A 15,848-nucleotide genomic window follows, 5' to 3' on the forward strand; every position below is an offset into this window, starting at 1 on the left:
GTGAAAATCGCGCGCTCCTCGGACGGAGGCGGCTGGAAAACAAGGGAGCGGTAAGTCTGGGAGGCGGCTGGAAAACAAAGCGGTAAGTCTGGGAGGCGGCTGGAAAACAAGGGAGCGGTAAGTCTGGGAGGCGGCTGGTAAGTCTGGGAGGCAGCTGGAAAACAAGGGAGCGGTAAGTCTGGGAGGCGGCTGGAAAACAAGGGAGCGGTAAGTCTGGGAGGCGGCGGACTGACGTCAATCACGTCGTCAGAGAAGGTGATTCCTCACTGAAGCGCAGAAGACCAAGCGCATACTACTGCAGCACTCTTGTCGTTGAGATACATTTTGATTGGTATATTTACCTATATTTCAACTATTTTACAATGGACGCGAACACTTGCAACATTCAGGTTCTTCTGCAAGCTGCTGAGTTCTTGGAGAGAAGAGAACGAGGTAAACGGAAGGTTTATAGGTTTCTGTTCTGTCAACTTCACTTGTCAACCAGCTGGGGCACAATAACGAAATGTACACAAATAGCGAATATCTATTAATTAACTGCAAATATCTGACACAGATTGTGCATGTTACGGTTAAGATCGTTACTATTCAGTAATAACGCGATGCAGTAAGCAGTTAAGGGAGTCTAGGTTTATATCTGACTCTGTGACCTAGATACGGGACTCATAGTTGTACACAAAGGCGCCAAGTCTGGAGCGGTTTTGAAAATAAAGCCAGAGCAGCGATATAATTTAATGAATGACAATGCATGAACCGATAAAGATTTTGCAATTCCAGCAGTTGTTCTTTGTAGCCGAATGGCACGAATAACCAAAATAGTCCATATTGATGTACTGTGATACAATTGGGTGATCGCGCCAAAAAAAAAACCCCGAATAAACCAAACGTCAGCAGCATCTGTGTCTGACACTTGGATGGAAGAATAGAACAAGACACCCGGCTTTTCTTTCTTCTGCACAATAGCCATGCCGCATAAAATTGATCTTTGTGTTTGCAATCACAGCTATATTTCCTCACTTCACCTGTTTATTGAGTGTTGTTCAATATCCCATGTAGCGGTTAAGTTCTGGGGACTTGTGTATATTTGTCATCTGAAACATCCTACAGTTTGCAGTGCCTTCAGAAAGTATTCAATAATAGCCCTCGATTTATTCCACAGTTTGTTGTAAAAACAATTATTTCACCCATCTACACACAATACCCCATAATGAAAAAGTCTAAACATTTAGAAATGTTAGCAAATGTATTGAAAATTAAATACAGAAATATCTATTAGATGTAGGCTAGTTGTCTCGTAATATTGGTGTCTAGTGATATTGGTGTCTAGCTGTAGGCTAGGAGTCTAATGATGTTGGTGTCTAGCTGTAGGCTAGTTGTCTAGTGATATTGGTGTCTATCTGTAGGCTAGTTGTCTAGTGATATTGGTGTCTATCTGTAGACTAGTTGTCTAATGATATTATTGGTGTCTAGCTGTAGACTAGTTGTCTAATGATATTATTGGTGTCTATCTGTAGGCTAGTTGTCTAGTGATATTGGTGTCTAGCTGTAGACTAGTTGTCTAATGATATTATTGGTGTCTATCTGTAGGCTAGTTGTCTAGTGATATTGGTGTCTAGCTGTAGGCTAGTTGTCTAATGATGTTGGTGTCTAGCTGTAGGCTAGTTGTCTAGTGATATTGGTGTCTAGCTGTAGGCTAGTTGTCTAGTGATATTGGTGTCTATCTGTAGGCTAGTTGTCTAATGATATTGGTGTCTAGCTGTAGGCTAGTTGTCTAGTGATATTGGTGTCTAGCTGTAGGCTAGTTGTCTAGTGATATTGGTGTCTAGTGATATTGGTGTCTAGCTGTAGGCTAGTTGTCTAGTGATATTGGTGTCTAGCTGTAGGCTAGTTGTCTAGTGATATTATTGGTGTCTAGCTGTAGGCTAGTTGTCTAGTGATATTGGTGTCTAGTGATATTGGTGTCTAGTGATATTGGTGTCTAGCTGTAGGCTAGTTGTCTAGTGATATTATTGGTGTCTAGCTGTAGGCTAGTTGTCTAGTGATATTGGTGTCTATCTGTAGGCTAGTTGTCTAGTGATATTATTGGTGTCTAGCTGTAGGCTAGTTGTCTAGTGATATTGGTGTCTAGTGATATTATTGGTGTCTAGATGTAGGCTAGTTGTCTAGTGATATTGGTGTCTATCTATAGGCTAGTTGTCTGGTGATATTGGTGTCTATCTATAGGCTAGTTGTCTAGTGATATTGGTGTCGAGCTGTAGGCTAGTGATATTATTGGTGTCTAGCTGTACACTAGTTGTCTAGCGATATTGGTGTCTAGCTGTTGTCTGGTGATATTATCGGTGTCTAGCTGTAGACTAGTTGTCTAGTGATATTGGTGTCTAGCTGTAGACTAGTTGTCTAATGATATTATTGGTGTCCAGCTGTACACTAGTTGTCTAGTGATATTGGTGTCTAGCTGTTGTCTAGTGATATTATTGGTGTCTAGCTGTAGACTAGTTGTCTAATGATATTATTGGTGTCTAGCTGTATGCTAGTTGTCTAGTGATATTGGTGTCTAGCTGTAGGCTAGTTGTCTAGTGATATTGGTGTCGAGCTGTAGGCTAGGTGTCTAGTGATATTGGTGTCTAGCTGTAGGCTAGTTGTCTAATGATATTATTGGTGTCTAGCTGTAGGCTGTTGTCTAATGATATTATTGGTTTCTAGCTGTAGGCTAGTTGTCTAGTGATATTGGTGTCTAGCTGTAGGCTAGTTGGCTAGTGATATTGGTGTCTAGCTGTAGGCTAGTTGGCTAGTGATATTGGTGTCTAGCTGTAGGCTAGTTGTCTAGTGATATTGGTGTCTAGTGATATTGGTGTCTAGCTGTATGCTAGTTGTCTAGTGATATTGGTGTCTAGCTGTAGGCTAGTTGTCTAGTGATATTGGTGTCGAGCTGTAGGCTAGGTGTCTAGTGATATTGGTGTCTAGCTGTAGGCTAGTTGTCTAATGATATTATTGGTGTCTAGCTGTAGGCTAGTTGTCTAATGATATTATTGGTTTCTAGCTGTAGGCTAGTTGTCTAGTGATATTGGTGTCTAGCTGTAGGCTAGTTGGCTAGTGATATTGGTGTCTAGCTGTAGGCTAGTTGTCTAGTGATATTGGTGTCTAGCTGTAGGCTAGTTGTCTAGTGATATTGGTGTCTAGCTGTAGGCTAGTTGTCTAGTGATATTGGTGTCTAGCTGTAGGCTAGTTGGCTAGTGATATTGGTGTCTAGCTGTAGGCTAGTTGTCTAGTGATATTGGTGTCTAGCTGTAGGCTAGTTGTCTAGTGATATTGGTGTCTAGCTGTAGGCTAGTTGTCTAGTGATGTTGGTGTCTAGCTGTAGGCTAGTTGTCTAGTGATATTGGTGTCTAGCTGTAGGCTAGTGATATTGGTGTCTATCTGTAGGCTAGTGATATTGGTGTCTAGCTGTTGGCTAGTTGTCTCGTGATATTGGTGTCTAGCTGTAGGCTAGTTGTCTAGTGATATTGGTGTCTATCTGTAGGCTAGTTGTCTAGTGATATTGTTGTCTAGTGATATTGGTGTCTAGCTGTAGGCCAGTTGTCTAGTGATATTGGTGTCTAGCTGTAGGCTAGGTGTCTAGTGTTATTGGTGTCTAGCTATAGACTAGGTGTCTAGTGATATTGGTGTCTAGTGATATTGGTGTCTAGCTGTAGGCTAGTTGTCTAGTGATATTGGTGTCTAGCTGTAGGCCAGTTGTCTAGTGATATTGGTGTCTAGCTGTAGGCTAGTTGTCTAGTGATATTGGTGTCTAGCTATAGACTAGGTGTCTAGTGATATTGGTGTCTAGTGATATTGGTGTCTAGCTGTAGGCTAGTTGTCTAGTGATATTGGTGTCTAGCTGTAGGCTAGTTGTCTAGTGATATTGGTGTCTAGCTGTAGGCTAGTTGTCTGCTCCAGTTTCAACTGTTCTGCCTTGTTATTATTCTACCATGCTGGTCATTTATGAACATTTGAACATCTTGGCCATGTTCTGTTATAATCTCCACCCGGCACAGCCAGAATAGGACTGGCCACCCCACATAGCCTGGTTCCTCTCTAGGTTTCTAATCTCCACCCGGCACAGCCAGAAGAGGACTGGCCACCCCTCATAGCCTGGTTCCTCTCTAGGTTTATAATCTCCACCCGGCACAGCCAGAAGAGGACTGGCCACCCCACATAGCCTGGTTCCTCTCTAGGTTTCTTACTAGGTTTTGGCCTTTCTAGGGAGTTTTTCCTAGCCACCGTGCTTCTACACCTGCATTGCTTGCTGTTTGGGGTTTTAGGCTGGGTTTCTGTACAGCACTTTGAGATATCAGCTGATGTACGAAGGGCTATATAAATACATTTGATTTGATATTATTGGTGTCTAGCTGTAGGCAAGGTGTCTGGTGATATTGGTGTCTAGCTGTAGACTAGTTGTCTAGTGATATTGGTGTCTATGTAACAGATGTGAAATGGCTAGCTTAGTTAGCGGTGATGGCACTTGCTCTGAGACCTTGAAGTAGTAGTTCCCCTTGCTCTGCAAGGGCCGCGGCTTTTGTGGAGCGATGTGTAACGATGCTTCGTGGGTGACTGTTGTTGATGTGTGCAGAGGGTCCCTGATTCCCGCTCGGGTATGGGCGAGGGGACGGTCTAAAGTTATACTGTTACATCTAGCTGTAGGCTAGTTGTCGAGTGATTTTGGTGTCTAGCTGTAGGCTAGTTGTCTGGTGATATTGGTGTCGAGCTGTAGGCTAGGTGTCTAGTGATATTGGTGTCTAGCTGTTGTCTAGTGATATTGGTGTCTAGCTGTAGGCTAGTTGTCTGGTGATATTGGTGTCTATCTATAGGCTAGGAGTCTAGTGATATTGGTGTCTAGCTGTAGGCTAGTTGTCTGGTGATATTGGTGTCTAGCTGTTGGCTTGTTGTCTCGTGATGTTGGTGTCTATCTGTAGGCTAGTTGTCTAGTGATATTGGTGTCTAGCTGTTGTCTAGTGGTATTGGTGTCTAGCTGTTGTCTAGTGGTATTGGTGTCTAGCTGTAGGCTAGTTGTCTAGTGATATTGGTGTCTAGCTGTTGGCTAGTTGTCTAGTGATATTGGTGTCTAGCTGTTGTCTAGTGGTATTGGTGTCTAGTGATATTGGTGTCTATCTATAGGCTAGTTGTCTAGTGATATTGATGTCTAGCTGTAGGCTAGTTGTCTAGTGATATTGGTGTCTAGCTGTTGTCTAGTGGTATTGGTGTCTAGTGATATTGGTGTCTAGTGATATTGGTGTCTAGTGATATAGGCGTCTAGTGATATTGGTGTCTAGTGATATTGGTGTCTAGCTGTAGGCTAGTTGTCTAGTGATATTGGTGTCTAGCTGTAGGCTAGTTGTCTAGTAGGCTAATATCAGTGATGTTGTTGACCATCATCAGCTGATCCAGGAAATAAAACAAATACTCATAGAAAACAAAAAAAAGTTAAATAAGTGAACTACTTCTTGTGGCCACTGATTTCACAGAGAACACCAATACCCACGGTGCACCTGTAAAATCAATCAGCGCTCTAAACATCTGGCTGACCAAAGCAGACAGTGATACATCAATGTATACATCTAATGGAATAAAGGCTAAGGACAAAAACAAAGGGAGAAGAAGTGCAAAGGGATATCTGTTCTTATAGGAGCTGAGGCTGAAATTCAGCACTACTGAGGGCTGGACCATTCGTCAACAAGGAGATGGAGCCACATAGAAACACATGGTTTAAACCAAGACACAGAGGTGGGAGGTGTTGCTTTCATTTGGAAGCTTTTATTTTCATATTCACCACTAAAATATATTCACCACTAAAACATATTCACCACTAAAACATATTTACCACTAAAACATATTTACCACTAAAACATATTCACCACTAAAACATATTCACCACTAAAACATATTCACCACTAAAACATATTTACCACTAAAACATATTTACCACTAAAACATATTTACCACTAAAACATATTTACCACTAAAACATATTCACCACTAAAACATATTCACCACTAAAACATATTCACCACTAAAACATATTCACCACTAAAACATATTCACCACTAAAACATATTCACCACTAAAACATATTCACCACTAAAACATATTCACCACTAAAACATATTCACCACTAAAACATATTCACCACTAAAACATACTCACCACTAAAACATATTCACCACTAAAACATATTCACCACTAAAACATATTTACCACTGTATTATAAATAATAGGAGAATGGTTAAATGTCTTTATTTAGAGACCATCCCCAAAGTTGAACTCAGGGGAGCTGAGGAAAACCTCCCTGGTCTTTGTGGTTGAATCTGTGTTTGAAATTCACTGCTCAACTGAGGGACCTTACAATTATCTGTATGTGTGGGGTACAGAGATGAGGTAGTCATTCAGAAATCATGTTAAACACTATTATTGCACACAGAGTGAGTCCATGTAACGTATTATGTGACTTGTTAAGCACATTTGTACTCCTGAACCAGTTTAGGCATAACAAAAAGAGGCTGAATCCTTATTGACTAAAGACATTTCAGATTTTAATTTATTTTTATTTTGTTGTTGTTGTTGTTGTTGTTGTTGTTGTTGTTGTAAACATTTCTAAAAACACAAGTCCACTTTGACATTATGGCATATTGTATGTCGTCCAGTGACACAAACATCTGCATTGAATCCATTTTAACTTCAGCTTGTAACAACAACACGAAGTGCAAAAGTCTCGGGCATCAATACGTTCTGTAACAACAACACGATGGGCATCAATACGTTCTGTAACAACAACACGATGGGCATCAATACACGATGGGCATCAATACGTTCTGTAACAACAACATGATGGGCATCAATACGTTCTGTAACAACAACACGAAGTGCAAAAGTCTCGGGCATCAATACGTTCTGTAACAACAACACGATGGGCATCAATACATGATGGGCATCAATACGTTCTGTAACAACAACACGATGGGCATCAATACACGATGGGCATCAATACGTTCTGTAACAACAACACGATGGGCATCAATACATGATGTGCATCAATACGTTCTGTAACAACAACATGATGGGCATCAATACGTTCTGTAACAACAACACGGTGGGCATCAATACGTTCTGTAACAACAACACGGTGGGCATCAATACACGATGGGCATCAATACGTTCTGTAACAACAACACGGTGGGCATCAATACGTTCGGTAACAACAACACGATGGGCATCAATACACGATGGGCATCAATACGTTCTGTAACAACAACACGGTGGGCATCAATACACAATGGGCATCAATACGTTCTGTAACAACAACACGGTGGGCATCAATACGTTCGGTAACAACAACACGATGGGCATCAATACACGATGGGCATCAATACGTTCTGTAACAACAACACGGTGGGCATCAATACACGATGGGCATCAATACGTTCTGTAACAACAACACGGTGGGCATCAATACACGATGGGCATCAATACGTTCTGTAACAACAACACGGTGGGCATCAATACACGATGGGCATCAATACGTTCTGTAACAACAACACGATGGGCATCAATACGTTCTGTAACAACAACACGATGGGCATCAATACGTTCTGTAGCAACACGGTGGGCATCAATACGTTCTGTAACAACAACAACACAATGGGCATCAATACGTTCTGTAAAAACAACACGGTGGGCATCAATACACGGTGGGCATCAATACGTTCTGTAACAACAACACGGTGGGCATCAATACGTTCTGTAACAACAACACGATGGGCATCAATACGTTCTGTAACAACAACACGATGGGCATCAACACGTTCTGTAACAACAACACGATGGGCATCAATACGTTCTGTAACAACAACACGGTGGGCATCAATACGTTCTGTAACAACAACACGATGGGCATCAATACGTTCTGTAACAACAACACGATGGGCATCAATACGTTCTGTAACAACAACACGATGGGCATCAATACACGGTGGGCATCAATACATTCTGTAACAACAACACAGTGGGCATCAATACGTTCTGTAACAACAACACGATGGGCATCAATACACGGTGGGCATCAATACACGATGGGCATCAATACACGATGGGCATCAATACACGATGGGCATCAATACACGGTGGGCATCAATACACGATGGGCATCAATACGTTCTGTAACAACAACACGATGGGCATCAATACGTTCTGTAACAACAACACAATGGGCATCAACACGTTCTGTAACAACAACACGATGGGCATCAATACGTTCTGTAACAACACGATGTGCATCAATACGTTCTGTAACAACAACACGGTGGGCATCAATACGTTCTGTAACAACAACACGATGGGCATCAATACGTTCTGTAACAACAACACGATGGGCATCAATACGTTCTGTAACAACAACACGATGGGCATCAATACACGGTGGGCATCAATACGTTCTGTAACAACAACACGATGGGCATCAATACGTTCTGTAACAACAACACGATGGGCATCAATACGTTCTGTAACAACAACACGATGGGCATCAATACGTTCTGTAACAACAACACGATGCGCATCAATACGTTCTGTAACAACAACACGATGGGCATCAATACGTTCTGTAACAACAACACGATGGGCATCAATACGTTCTGTAACAACAACATGATGGGCATCAATACACGATGGGCATCAATACACGATGGGCATCAATACGTTCTGTAACAACAACACGATGGGCATCAATACGTTCTGTAACAACAACACGATGGGCATCAATACGTTCTGTAACAACAACACGATGGGGATGGGCATCAATACGTTCTGTAACAACAACATGATGGGCATCAATACGTTCTGTAACAACAACACGATGGGCATCAATACACGATGGGCATCAATACGTTCTGTAACAACAACACAATGGGCATCAATACTTTCCGTAACAACAACATGATGGGCATCAATACACGGTGGGCATCAATACGTTCTGTAACAACAACACGATGGGCATCAATACGTTCTGTAACAACAACACGATGGGCATCAATACGTTCTGTAACAACAACACGATGGGCATCAATACGTTCTGTAATAACAACACGATGGGCATCAATACGTTCTGTAACAACAACACGGTGGGCATCAATACGTTCTGTAACAACAACACGATGGGCATCAATACGTTCTGTAACAACAACACGATGGGCATCAATACGTTCTGTAACAACAACAACACGGTGGGCATCAATACGTTCTGTAACAACAACACTGTGGGCATCAATACACGATGGGCATCAATACGTTCTGTAACAACAACACGGTGGGCATCAATACGTTCGGTAACAACAACACGATGGGCATCAATACACGATGGGCATCAATACGTTCTGTAACAACAACACGGTGGGCATCAATACACAATGGGCATCAATACGTTCTGTAACAACAACACGGTGGGCATCAATACGTTCTGTAACAACAACACGGTGGGCATCAATACACGATGGGCGTCAATACGTTCTGTAACAACAACACGGTGGGCATCAATACACGATGGGCATCAATACGTTCTGTAACAACAACACGGTGGGCATCAATACACGATGGGCATCAATACGTTCTGTAACAACAACACGATGGGCATCAATACGTTCTGTAACAACAACACGATGGGCATCAATACGTTCTGTAGCAACACGGTGGGCATCAATACGTTCTGTAACAACAACAACACAATGGGCATCAATACGTTCTGTAAAAACAACACGGTGGGCATCAATACACGGTGGGCATCAATACGTTCTGTAACAACAACACGGTGGGCATCAATACGTTCTGTAACAACAACACGATGGGCATCAATACGTTCTGTAACAACAACACGATGGGCATCAACACGTTCTGTAACAACAACACGATGGGCATCAATACGTTCTGTAACAACAACACGGTGGGCATCAATACGTTCTGTAACAACAACACGATGGGCATCAATACGTTCTGTAACAACAACACGATGGGCATCAATACGTTCTGTAACAACAACACGATGGGCATCAATACACGGTGGGCATCAATACATTCTGTAACAACAACACAGTGGGCATCAATACGTTCTGTAACAACAACACGATGGGCATCAATACACGGTGGGCATCAATACACGATGGGCATCAATACACGATGGGCATCAATACACGATGGGCATCAATACGGTGGGCATCAATACACGATGGGCATCAATACGTTCTGTAACAACAACACGATGGGCATCAATACGTTCTGTAACAACAACACGATGGGCATCATTACGTTCTGTAACAACAACACGATGGGCATCAATACGTTCTGTAACAACACGATGTGCATCAATACGTTCTGTAACAGCACGGTGGGCATCAATACGTTCTGTAACAACAACACGATGGGCATCAATACGTTCTGTAACAACAACACGATGGGCACGTTCTGTAACAACAACACGATGGGCATCAATACACGGTGGGCATCAATACGTTCTGTAACAACAACACGATGGGCATCAATACGTTCTGTAACAACAACACGATGGGCATCAATACGTTCTGTAACAACAACACGATGGGCATCAATACGTTCTGTAACAACAACACGATGGGCATCAATACGTTCTGTAACAACAACACGATGGGCATCAATACGTTCTGTAACAACAACATGATGGGCATCAATACGTTCTGTAACAACAACATGATGGGCATCAATACACGATGGGCATCAATACACGATGGGCATCAATACGTTCTGTAACAACAACACGATGGGCATCAATACGTTCTGTAACAACAACACGATGGGCATCAATACGTTCTGTAACAACAACACGATGGGCATCAATACACGATGGGCATCAATACGTTCTGTAACAACAACATGATGGGCATCAATACGTTCTGTAACAACAACACGATGGGCATCAATACACGATGGGCATCAATACGTTCTGTAACAACAACACAATGGGCATCAATACTTTCCGTAACAACAACATGATGGGCATCAATACACGGTGGGCATCAATACGTTCTGTAACAACAACACGATGGGCATCAATACGTTCTGTAACAACAACACGATGGGCATCAATACGTTCTGTAACAACAACACGATGGGCATCAATACGTTCTGTAACAACAACACGATGGGCATCAATACGTTCTGTAACAACAACACGATGGGCATCAATACGTTCTGTAACAACAACACGATGGGCATCAATACGTTCTGTAACAACAACACGATGGGCATCAATACGTTCTGTAACAACAACAACACGATGGGCATCAATACGTTCTGTAACAGCATGATGGGCATCAATACATGATGGGCGTCAATACGTTCTGTAACAACAACACGATGGGCATCAATACGTTCTGTAACAACAACATGATGGGCATCAATACGTTCTGTAACAACAACACGATGGGCATCAATACACGATGGGCATCAATACGTTCTGTAACAACAACACGATGGGCATCATTACGTTCTGTAACAACAACACGATGGGCATCAATACGTTCTGTAACAACAACACGATGGGCATCAATACACGATGGGCATCAATACGTTCTGTAACAACAACACGATGGGCATCAATACGTTCTGTAACAACACGATGTGCATCAATACGTTCTGTAACAGCACGGTGGGCATCAATACGTTCTGTAACAACAACACGATGGGCATCAATACGTTCTGTAACAACAACACGGTGGGCATCAATACACGATGGGCATCAATACGTTCTGTAACAACAACACGATGGGCATCAATACGTTCTGTAACAACAACACGGTGGGCATCAATACGTTCTGTAACAACAACACGATGGGCATCAATACGTTCTGTAACAGCAACACGATGGGCATCAATACATTCTGTAACAACAACACGATGGGCATCAATACGTTCTGTAACAACAACATGATGGGCATCAATACGTTCTGTAACAACAACATGATGGGCATCAATACGTTCTGTAACAACAACACGATGGGCATCAATACGTTCTGTAACAACAACACGATGGGCATCAATACGTTCTGTAACAACAACACGATGGGCATCAATACGTTCTGTAACAACAACACGATGGGCATCAATACACGGTGGGCATCAATACGTTCTGTAACAACAACACGATGGGCATCAATACGTTCTGTAACAACAACACGATGGGCATCAATACGTTCTGTAACAACAACACGATGGGCATCAATACGTTCTGTAACAACAACACGATGGGCATCAATACGTTCTGTAACAACAACACGATGGGCATCAATACGTTCTGTAACAACAACACGATGGGCATCAATACGTTCTGTAACAACAACATGATGGGCATCAATACGTTGGGCAACAACAACACGATGGGCATCAATACGTTCTGTAACAACAACACGATGGGCATCAATACGTTCTGTAACAACAACACGATGGGCATCAATACGTTCTGTAACAACAACACGATGGGCATCAATACGATGGGCATCTACGTTCTGTAACAACAACATGATGGGCATCAATACGTTCTGTAACAACAACACGATGGGCATCAATACACGACGTTCTGTAACAACAACACGATGGGCATCAAATAACGTTCTGATAACAACAACACGATGGGCATCAATACGTTCTGTAACAACAACACGATGGGCATCAATACGTTCTGTAACAACAACACGATGGGCATCAATACGTTCTGTAACAACAACACGATGGGCATCAATACGTTCTGTAACAACAACACGATGGGCATCAATACGTTCTGTAACAACAACACGATGGGCATCAATACGTTCTGTAACAACAACACGATGGGCATCAATACGTTCTGTAACAACAACACGATGGGCATCAATACGTTCTGTAACAACAACACGATGGGCATCAATACGTTCTGTAACAACATGATGGGCATCACGATGGGCATCAATACGTTCTGTAACAACAACACGATGGGCATCAATACGTTCTGTAACAACAACATGATGGGCATCAATACGTTCTGTAACAACAACACGATGGGCATCAATACACGATGGGCATCAATACGTTCTGTAACAACAACACGATGGGCATCAATACGTTCTGTAACAACAACACGACGGTGGGCATCAATACGTTCTGTAACAACAACACGATGGGCATCAATACGTTCTGTAACAACAACACGATGGGCATCAATACGTTCTGTAACAACAACATACGTTCTGATGGGCATCAATACGTTCTGTAACAACAACACGATGGGCATCAATACGTTCTGTAACAACAACACGATGGGCATCAATACACTGTAACAACAACATGATGGGCATCAATACGTTCTGTAACAACAACACGATGGGCATCAATACGTTCTGTAACAACAACACGATGGGCATCAATACGTTCTGTAACAACAACACGATGGGCATCAATACGTTCTGTAACAACAACACGATGGGCATCAATACGTTCTGTAACAACAACACGATGGGCATCAATACGTTCTGTAACAACAACATGATGGGATAACAACAACATGATGGGCATCAATACGTTCTGTAACAACAACACGATGGGCATCAATACGTTCTGTAACAACAACACGATGGGCATCAATACGTTCTGTAACAACAACACGATGGGGGCATCAATACGTTCTGTAACAACAACACGATGGGCATCAATACGTTCTGTAACAACAACACGATGGGCATCAATACGATGGGCATCAATACGTTCTGTAACAACAACACGATGGGCATCATTACGTTCTGTAACAACAGCACGATGGGCATCAATACGTTCTGTAACAACAACACGATGGGCATCAATACGTTCTGTAACAACAACACGATGGGCATCAATACGTTCGTTCTGTAACAACAACACGATGGGCATCAATACGTTCTGTAACAACAACACGATGGGCATCAATATGGGTTCTGTAACAACAACACGATGGGCATCAATACGTTCTGTAAACAACAACACGATGGGCATCAATACGTTCTGTAACAACAACACGATGGGCATCAATACGTTCTGTAACAGCAACATGATGGGCATCAATACATTCTGTAACAACAACACGATGGGCATCAATACGTTCTGTAACAACAACATGATGGGCATTTACGTTCTGTAACAACAACACGATGGGCATTTACGTTCTGTAACAACAACACGATGGGCATCATTACGTTCTGTAACAACAACACGATGGGCATCATTACGTTCTGTAACAACAACACGATGGGCATCAATACGTTCTGTAACAACAACACGATGGGCATCAATACGTTCTGTAACAACTATGGGCATCAATACGTTCTGTAACAACAACACGATGGGCATCAATACGTTCTGTAACAACAACACGATGGGCATCAATACGTTCTGTAACAACAACACGATGGGCATCAATACGTTCTGTAACAACAACACGATGGGCATCAATACGTTCTGTAACAACAACACGATGGGCATCAACACGATGGGTTCTGTAACAACAACACGATGGGCATCAATACGTTCTGTAACAACAACACGATGGGCATCGGGGTAACAACAACACTGGCATCAATCTGTAACAACAACATGATGGGCATCAATACGTTCTGTAACAACAACATGATGGGCATTAATACGTTCTGTAACAACAACACGATGGGCATCAATACGTTCTGTAACAGCATGATGGGCATCAATACACGATGGGCGTCAATACGTTCTGTAACAACAACACGATGGGCATCAATACGTTCTGTAACAACAACATGATGGGCATCAATACGTTCTGTAACAACAACATGATGGGCATCAATACGTTCTGATGGCTCTGTGAGTGTCAATTAAAAATGGTCCTTTCAGGCAGAACATGGCTATGCATCAGTCAAACGCCTAAAATTGAACTTTGTGTTTTTTTTTTTTTTTTGCCTGTCGTTGATTTTCCCATTTACAATAGTCTATGAAAACATGAGTTTATTTGCAACCCGAAGTAAGGACTTGATGTCACGACGTCCCATTGAAACGCTCCTCTCCTTTCTCTCTCTCTCTCCAGAGGCAGAGCATGGCTATGCATCACTGTTGCCCTTCTACTGTCCAGGGGACTCTGAGAAGAAGAGTAAGCAGAAGAACAAGAAGCTGCAGGCTGCCGGTAGTAACAGGTGATTAGGGACGGGGTTCTGGCTCTCTGAAACTACTAGTCTGTCTGACAGCTAGCTAGGGACGGGGTTCTGGCTCTCTGAAACTATTAGTCTGTCTGACAGCTAGCTAGGGACGGGGTTCTGGCTCTCTGAAACTACTAGTCTGTCTGACAGCTAGCTAGGGACGGGGTTCTGGCTCTCTGAAACTACTAGTCTGTCTGACAGCTAGCTAGGGACGGGGTTCTGGCTCTCTGAAACTACTAGACTGTCTGACAGCTAGCTAGGGACGGGGTTCTGGCTCTCTGAAACTACTAGTCTGTCTGACAGCTAGCTAGGGACGGGGTTCTGGCTCTCTGAAACTACTAGTCTGTCTGACAGCTAGCTAGGGACGGGGTTCTGGCTCTCTGAAACTACTACGGGGTTCTGGCTCTCTGAAACTACTAGTCTGTCTGACAGCTAGCTAGGGACGGGGTTCTGGCTCTCTGAAACTATTAGTCTGTCTGACAGCTAGCTAGGGACGGGGTCTGGCTCTCTGAAACTACTAGTCTGTCTGACAGCTAGCTAGGGACGGGGTTCTGGCTCTCTGAAACTACTAGTCTGTCTGACAGCTAGCTAGGGACGGGGTTCTGGCTCTCTGAAACTATTAGTCTGTCT

General features: G+C 42.7%; 1 protein-coding gene across 2 annotated transcripts in view; it reads left to right on the plus strand.

Moving 5' to 3' along the window:
• Nucleotides 1-245: 245 nt before the first annotated feature.
• Nucleotides 246-15,848, plus strand: part of mxd3 (MAX dimerization protein 3) — a 29,459-nt gene continuing 13,856 nt past the window's right edge. The window contains exons 1-2 of one of the 2 annotated variants that reach the window (XM_046322841.1): nucleotides 246-432; nucleotides 15,110-15,215. In XM_046322841.1, the coding sequence (XP_046178797.1) occupies nucleotides 363-432; nucleotides 15,110-15,215 (176 nt within the window). In that variant the 5' untranslated portion in view covers nucleotides 246-362. Of the gene's footprint in view, nucleotides 433-14,772; nucleotides 15,216-15,848 lie in introns of those variants that run through there. The other variant, XM_046322840.1, reaches the window with a different exon arrangement.

The sequence above is a fragment of the Oncorhynchus gorbuscha genome, linkage group LG23 (assembly GCF_021184085.1).
Source record: "Oncorhynchus gorbuscha isolate QuinsamMale2020 ecotype Even-year linkage group LG23, OgorEven_v1.0, whole genome shotgun sequence".
NCBI classification, from domain to species: domain Eukaryota; kingdom Metazoa; phylum Chordata; class Actinopteri; order Salmoniformes; family Salmonidae; genus Oncorhynchus; species Oncorhynchus gorbuscha.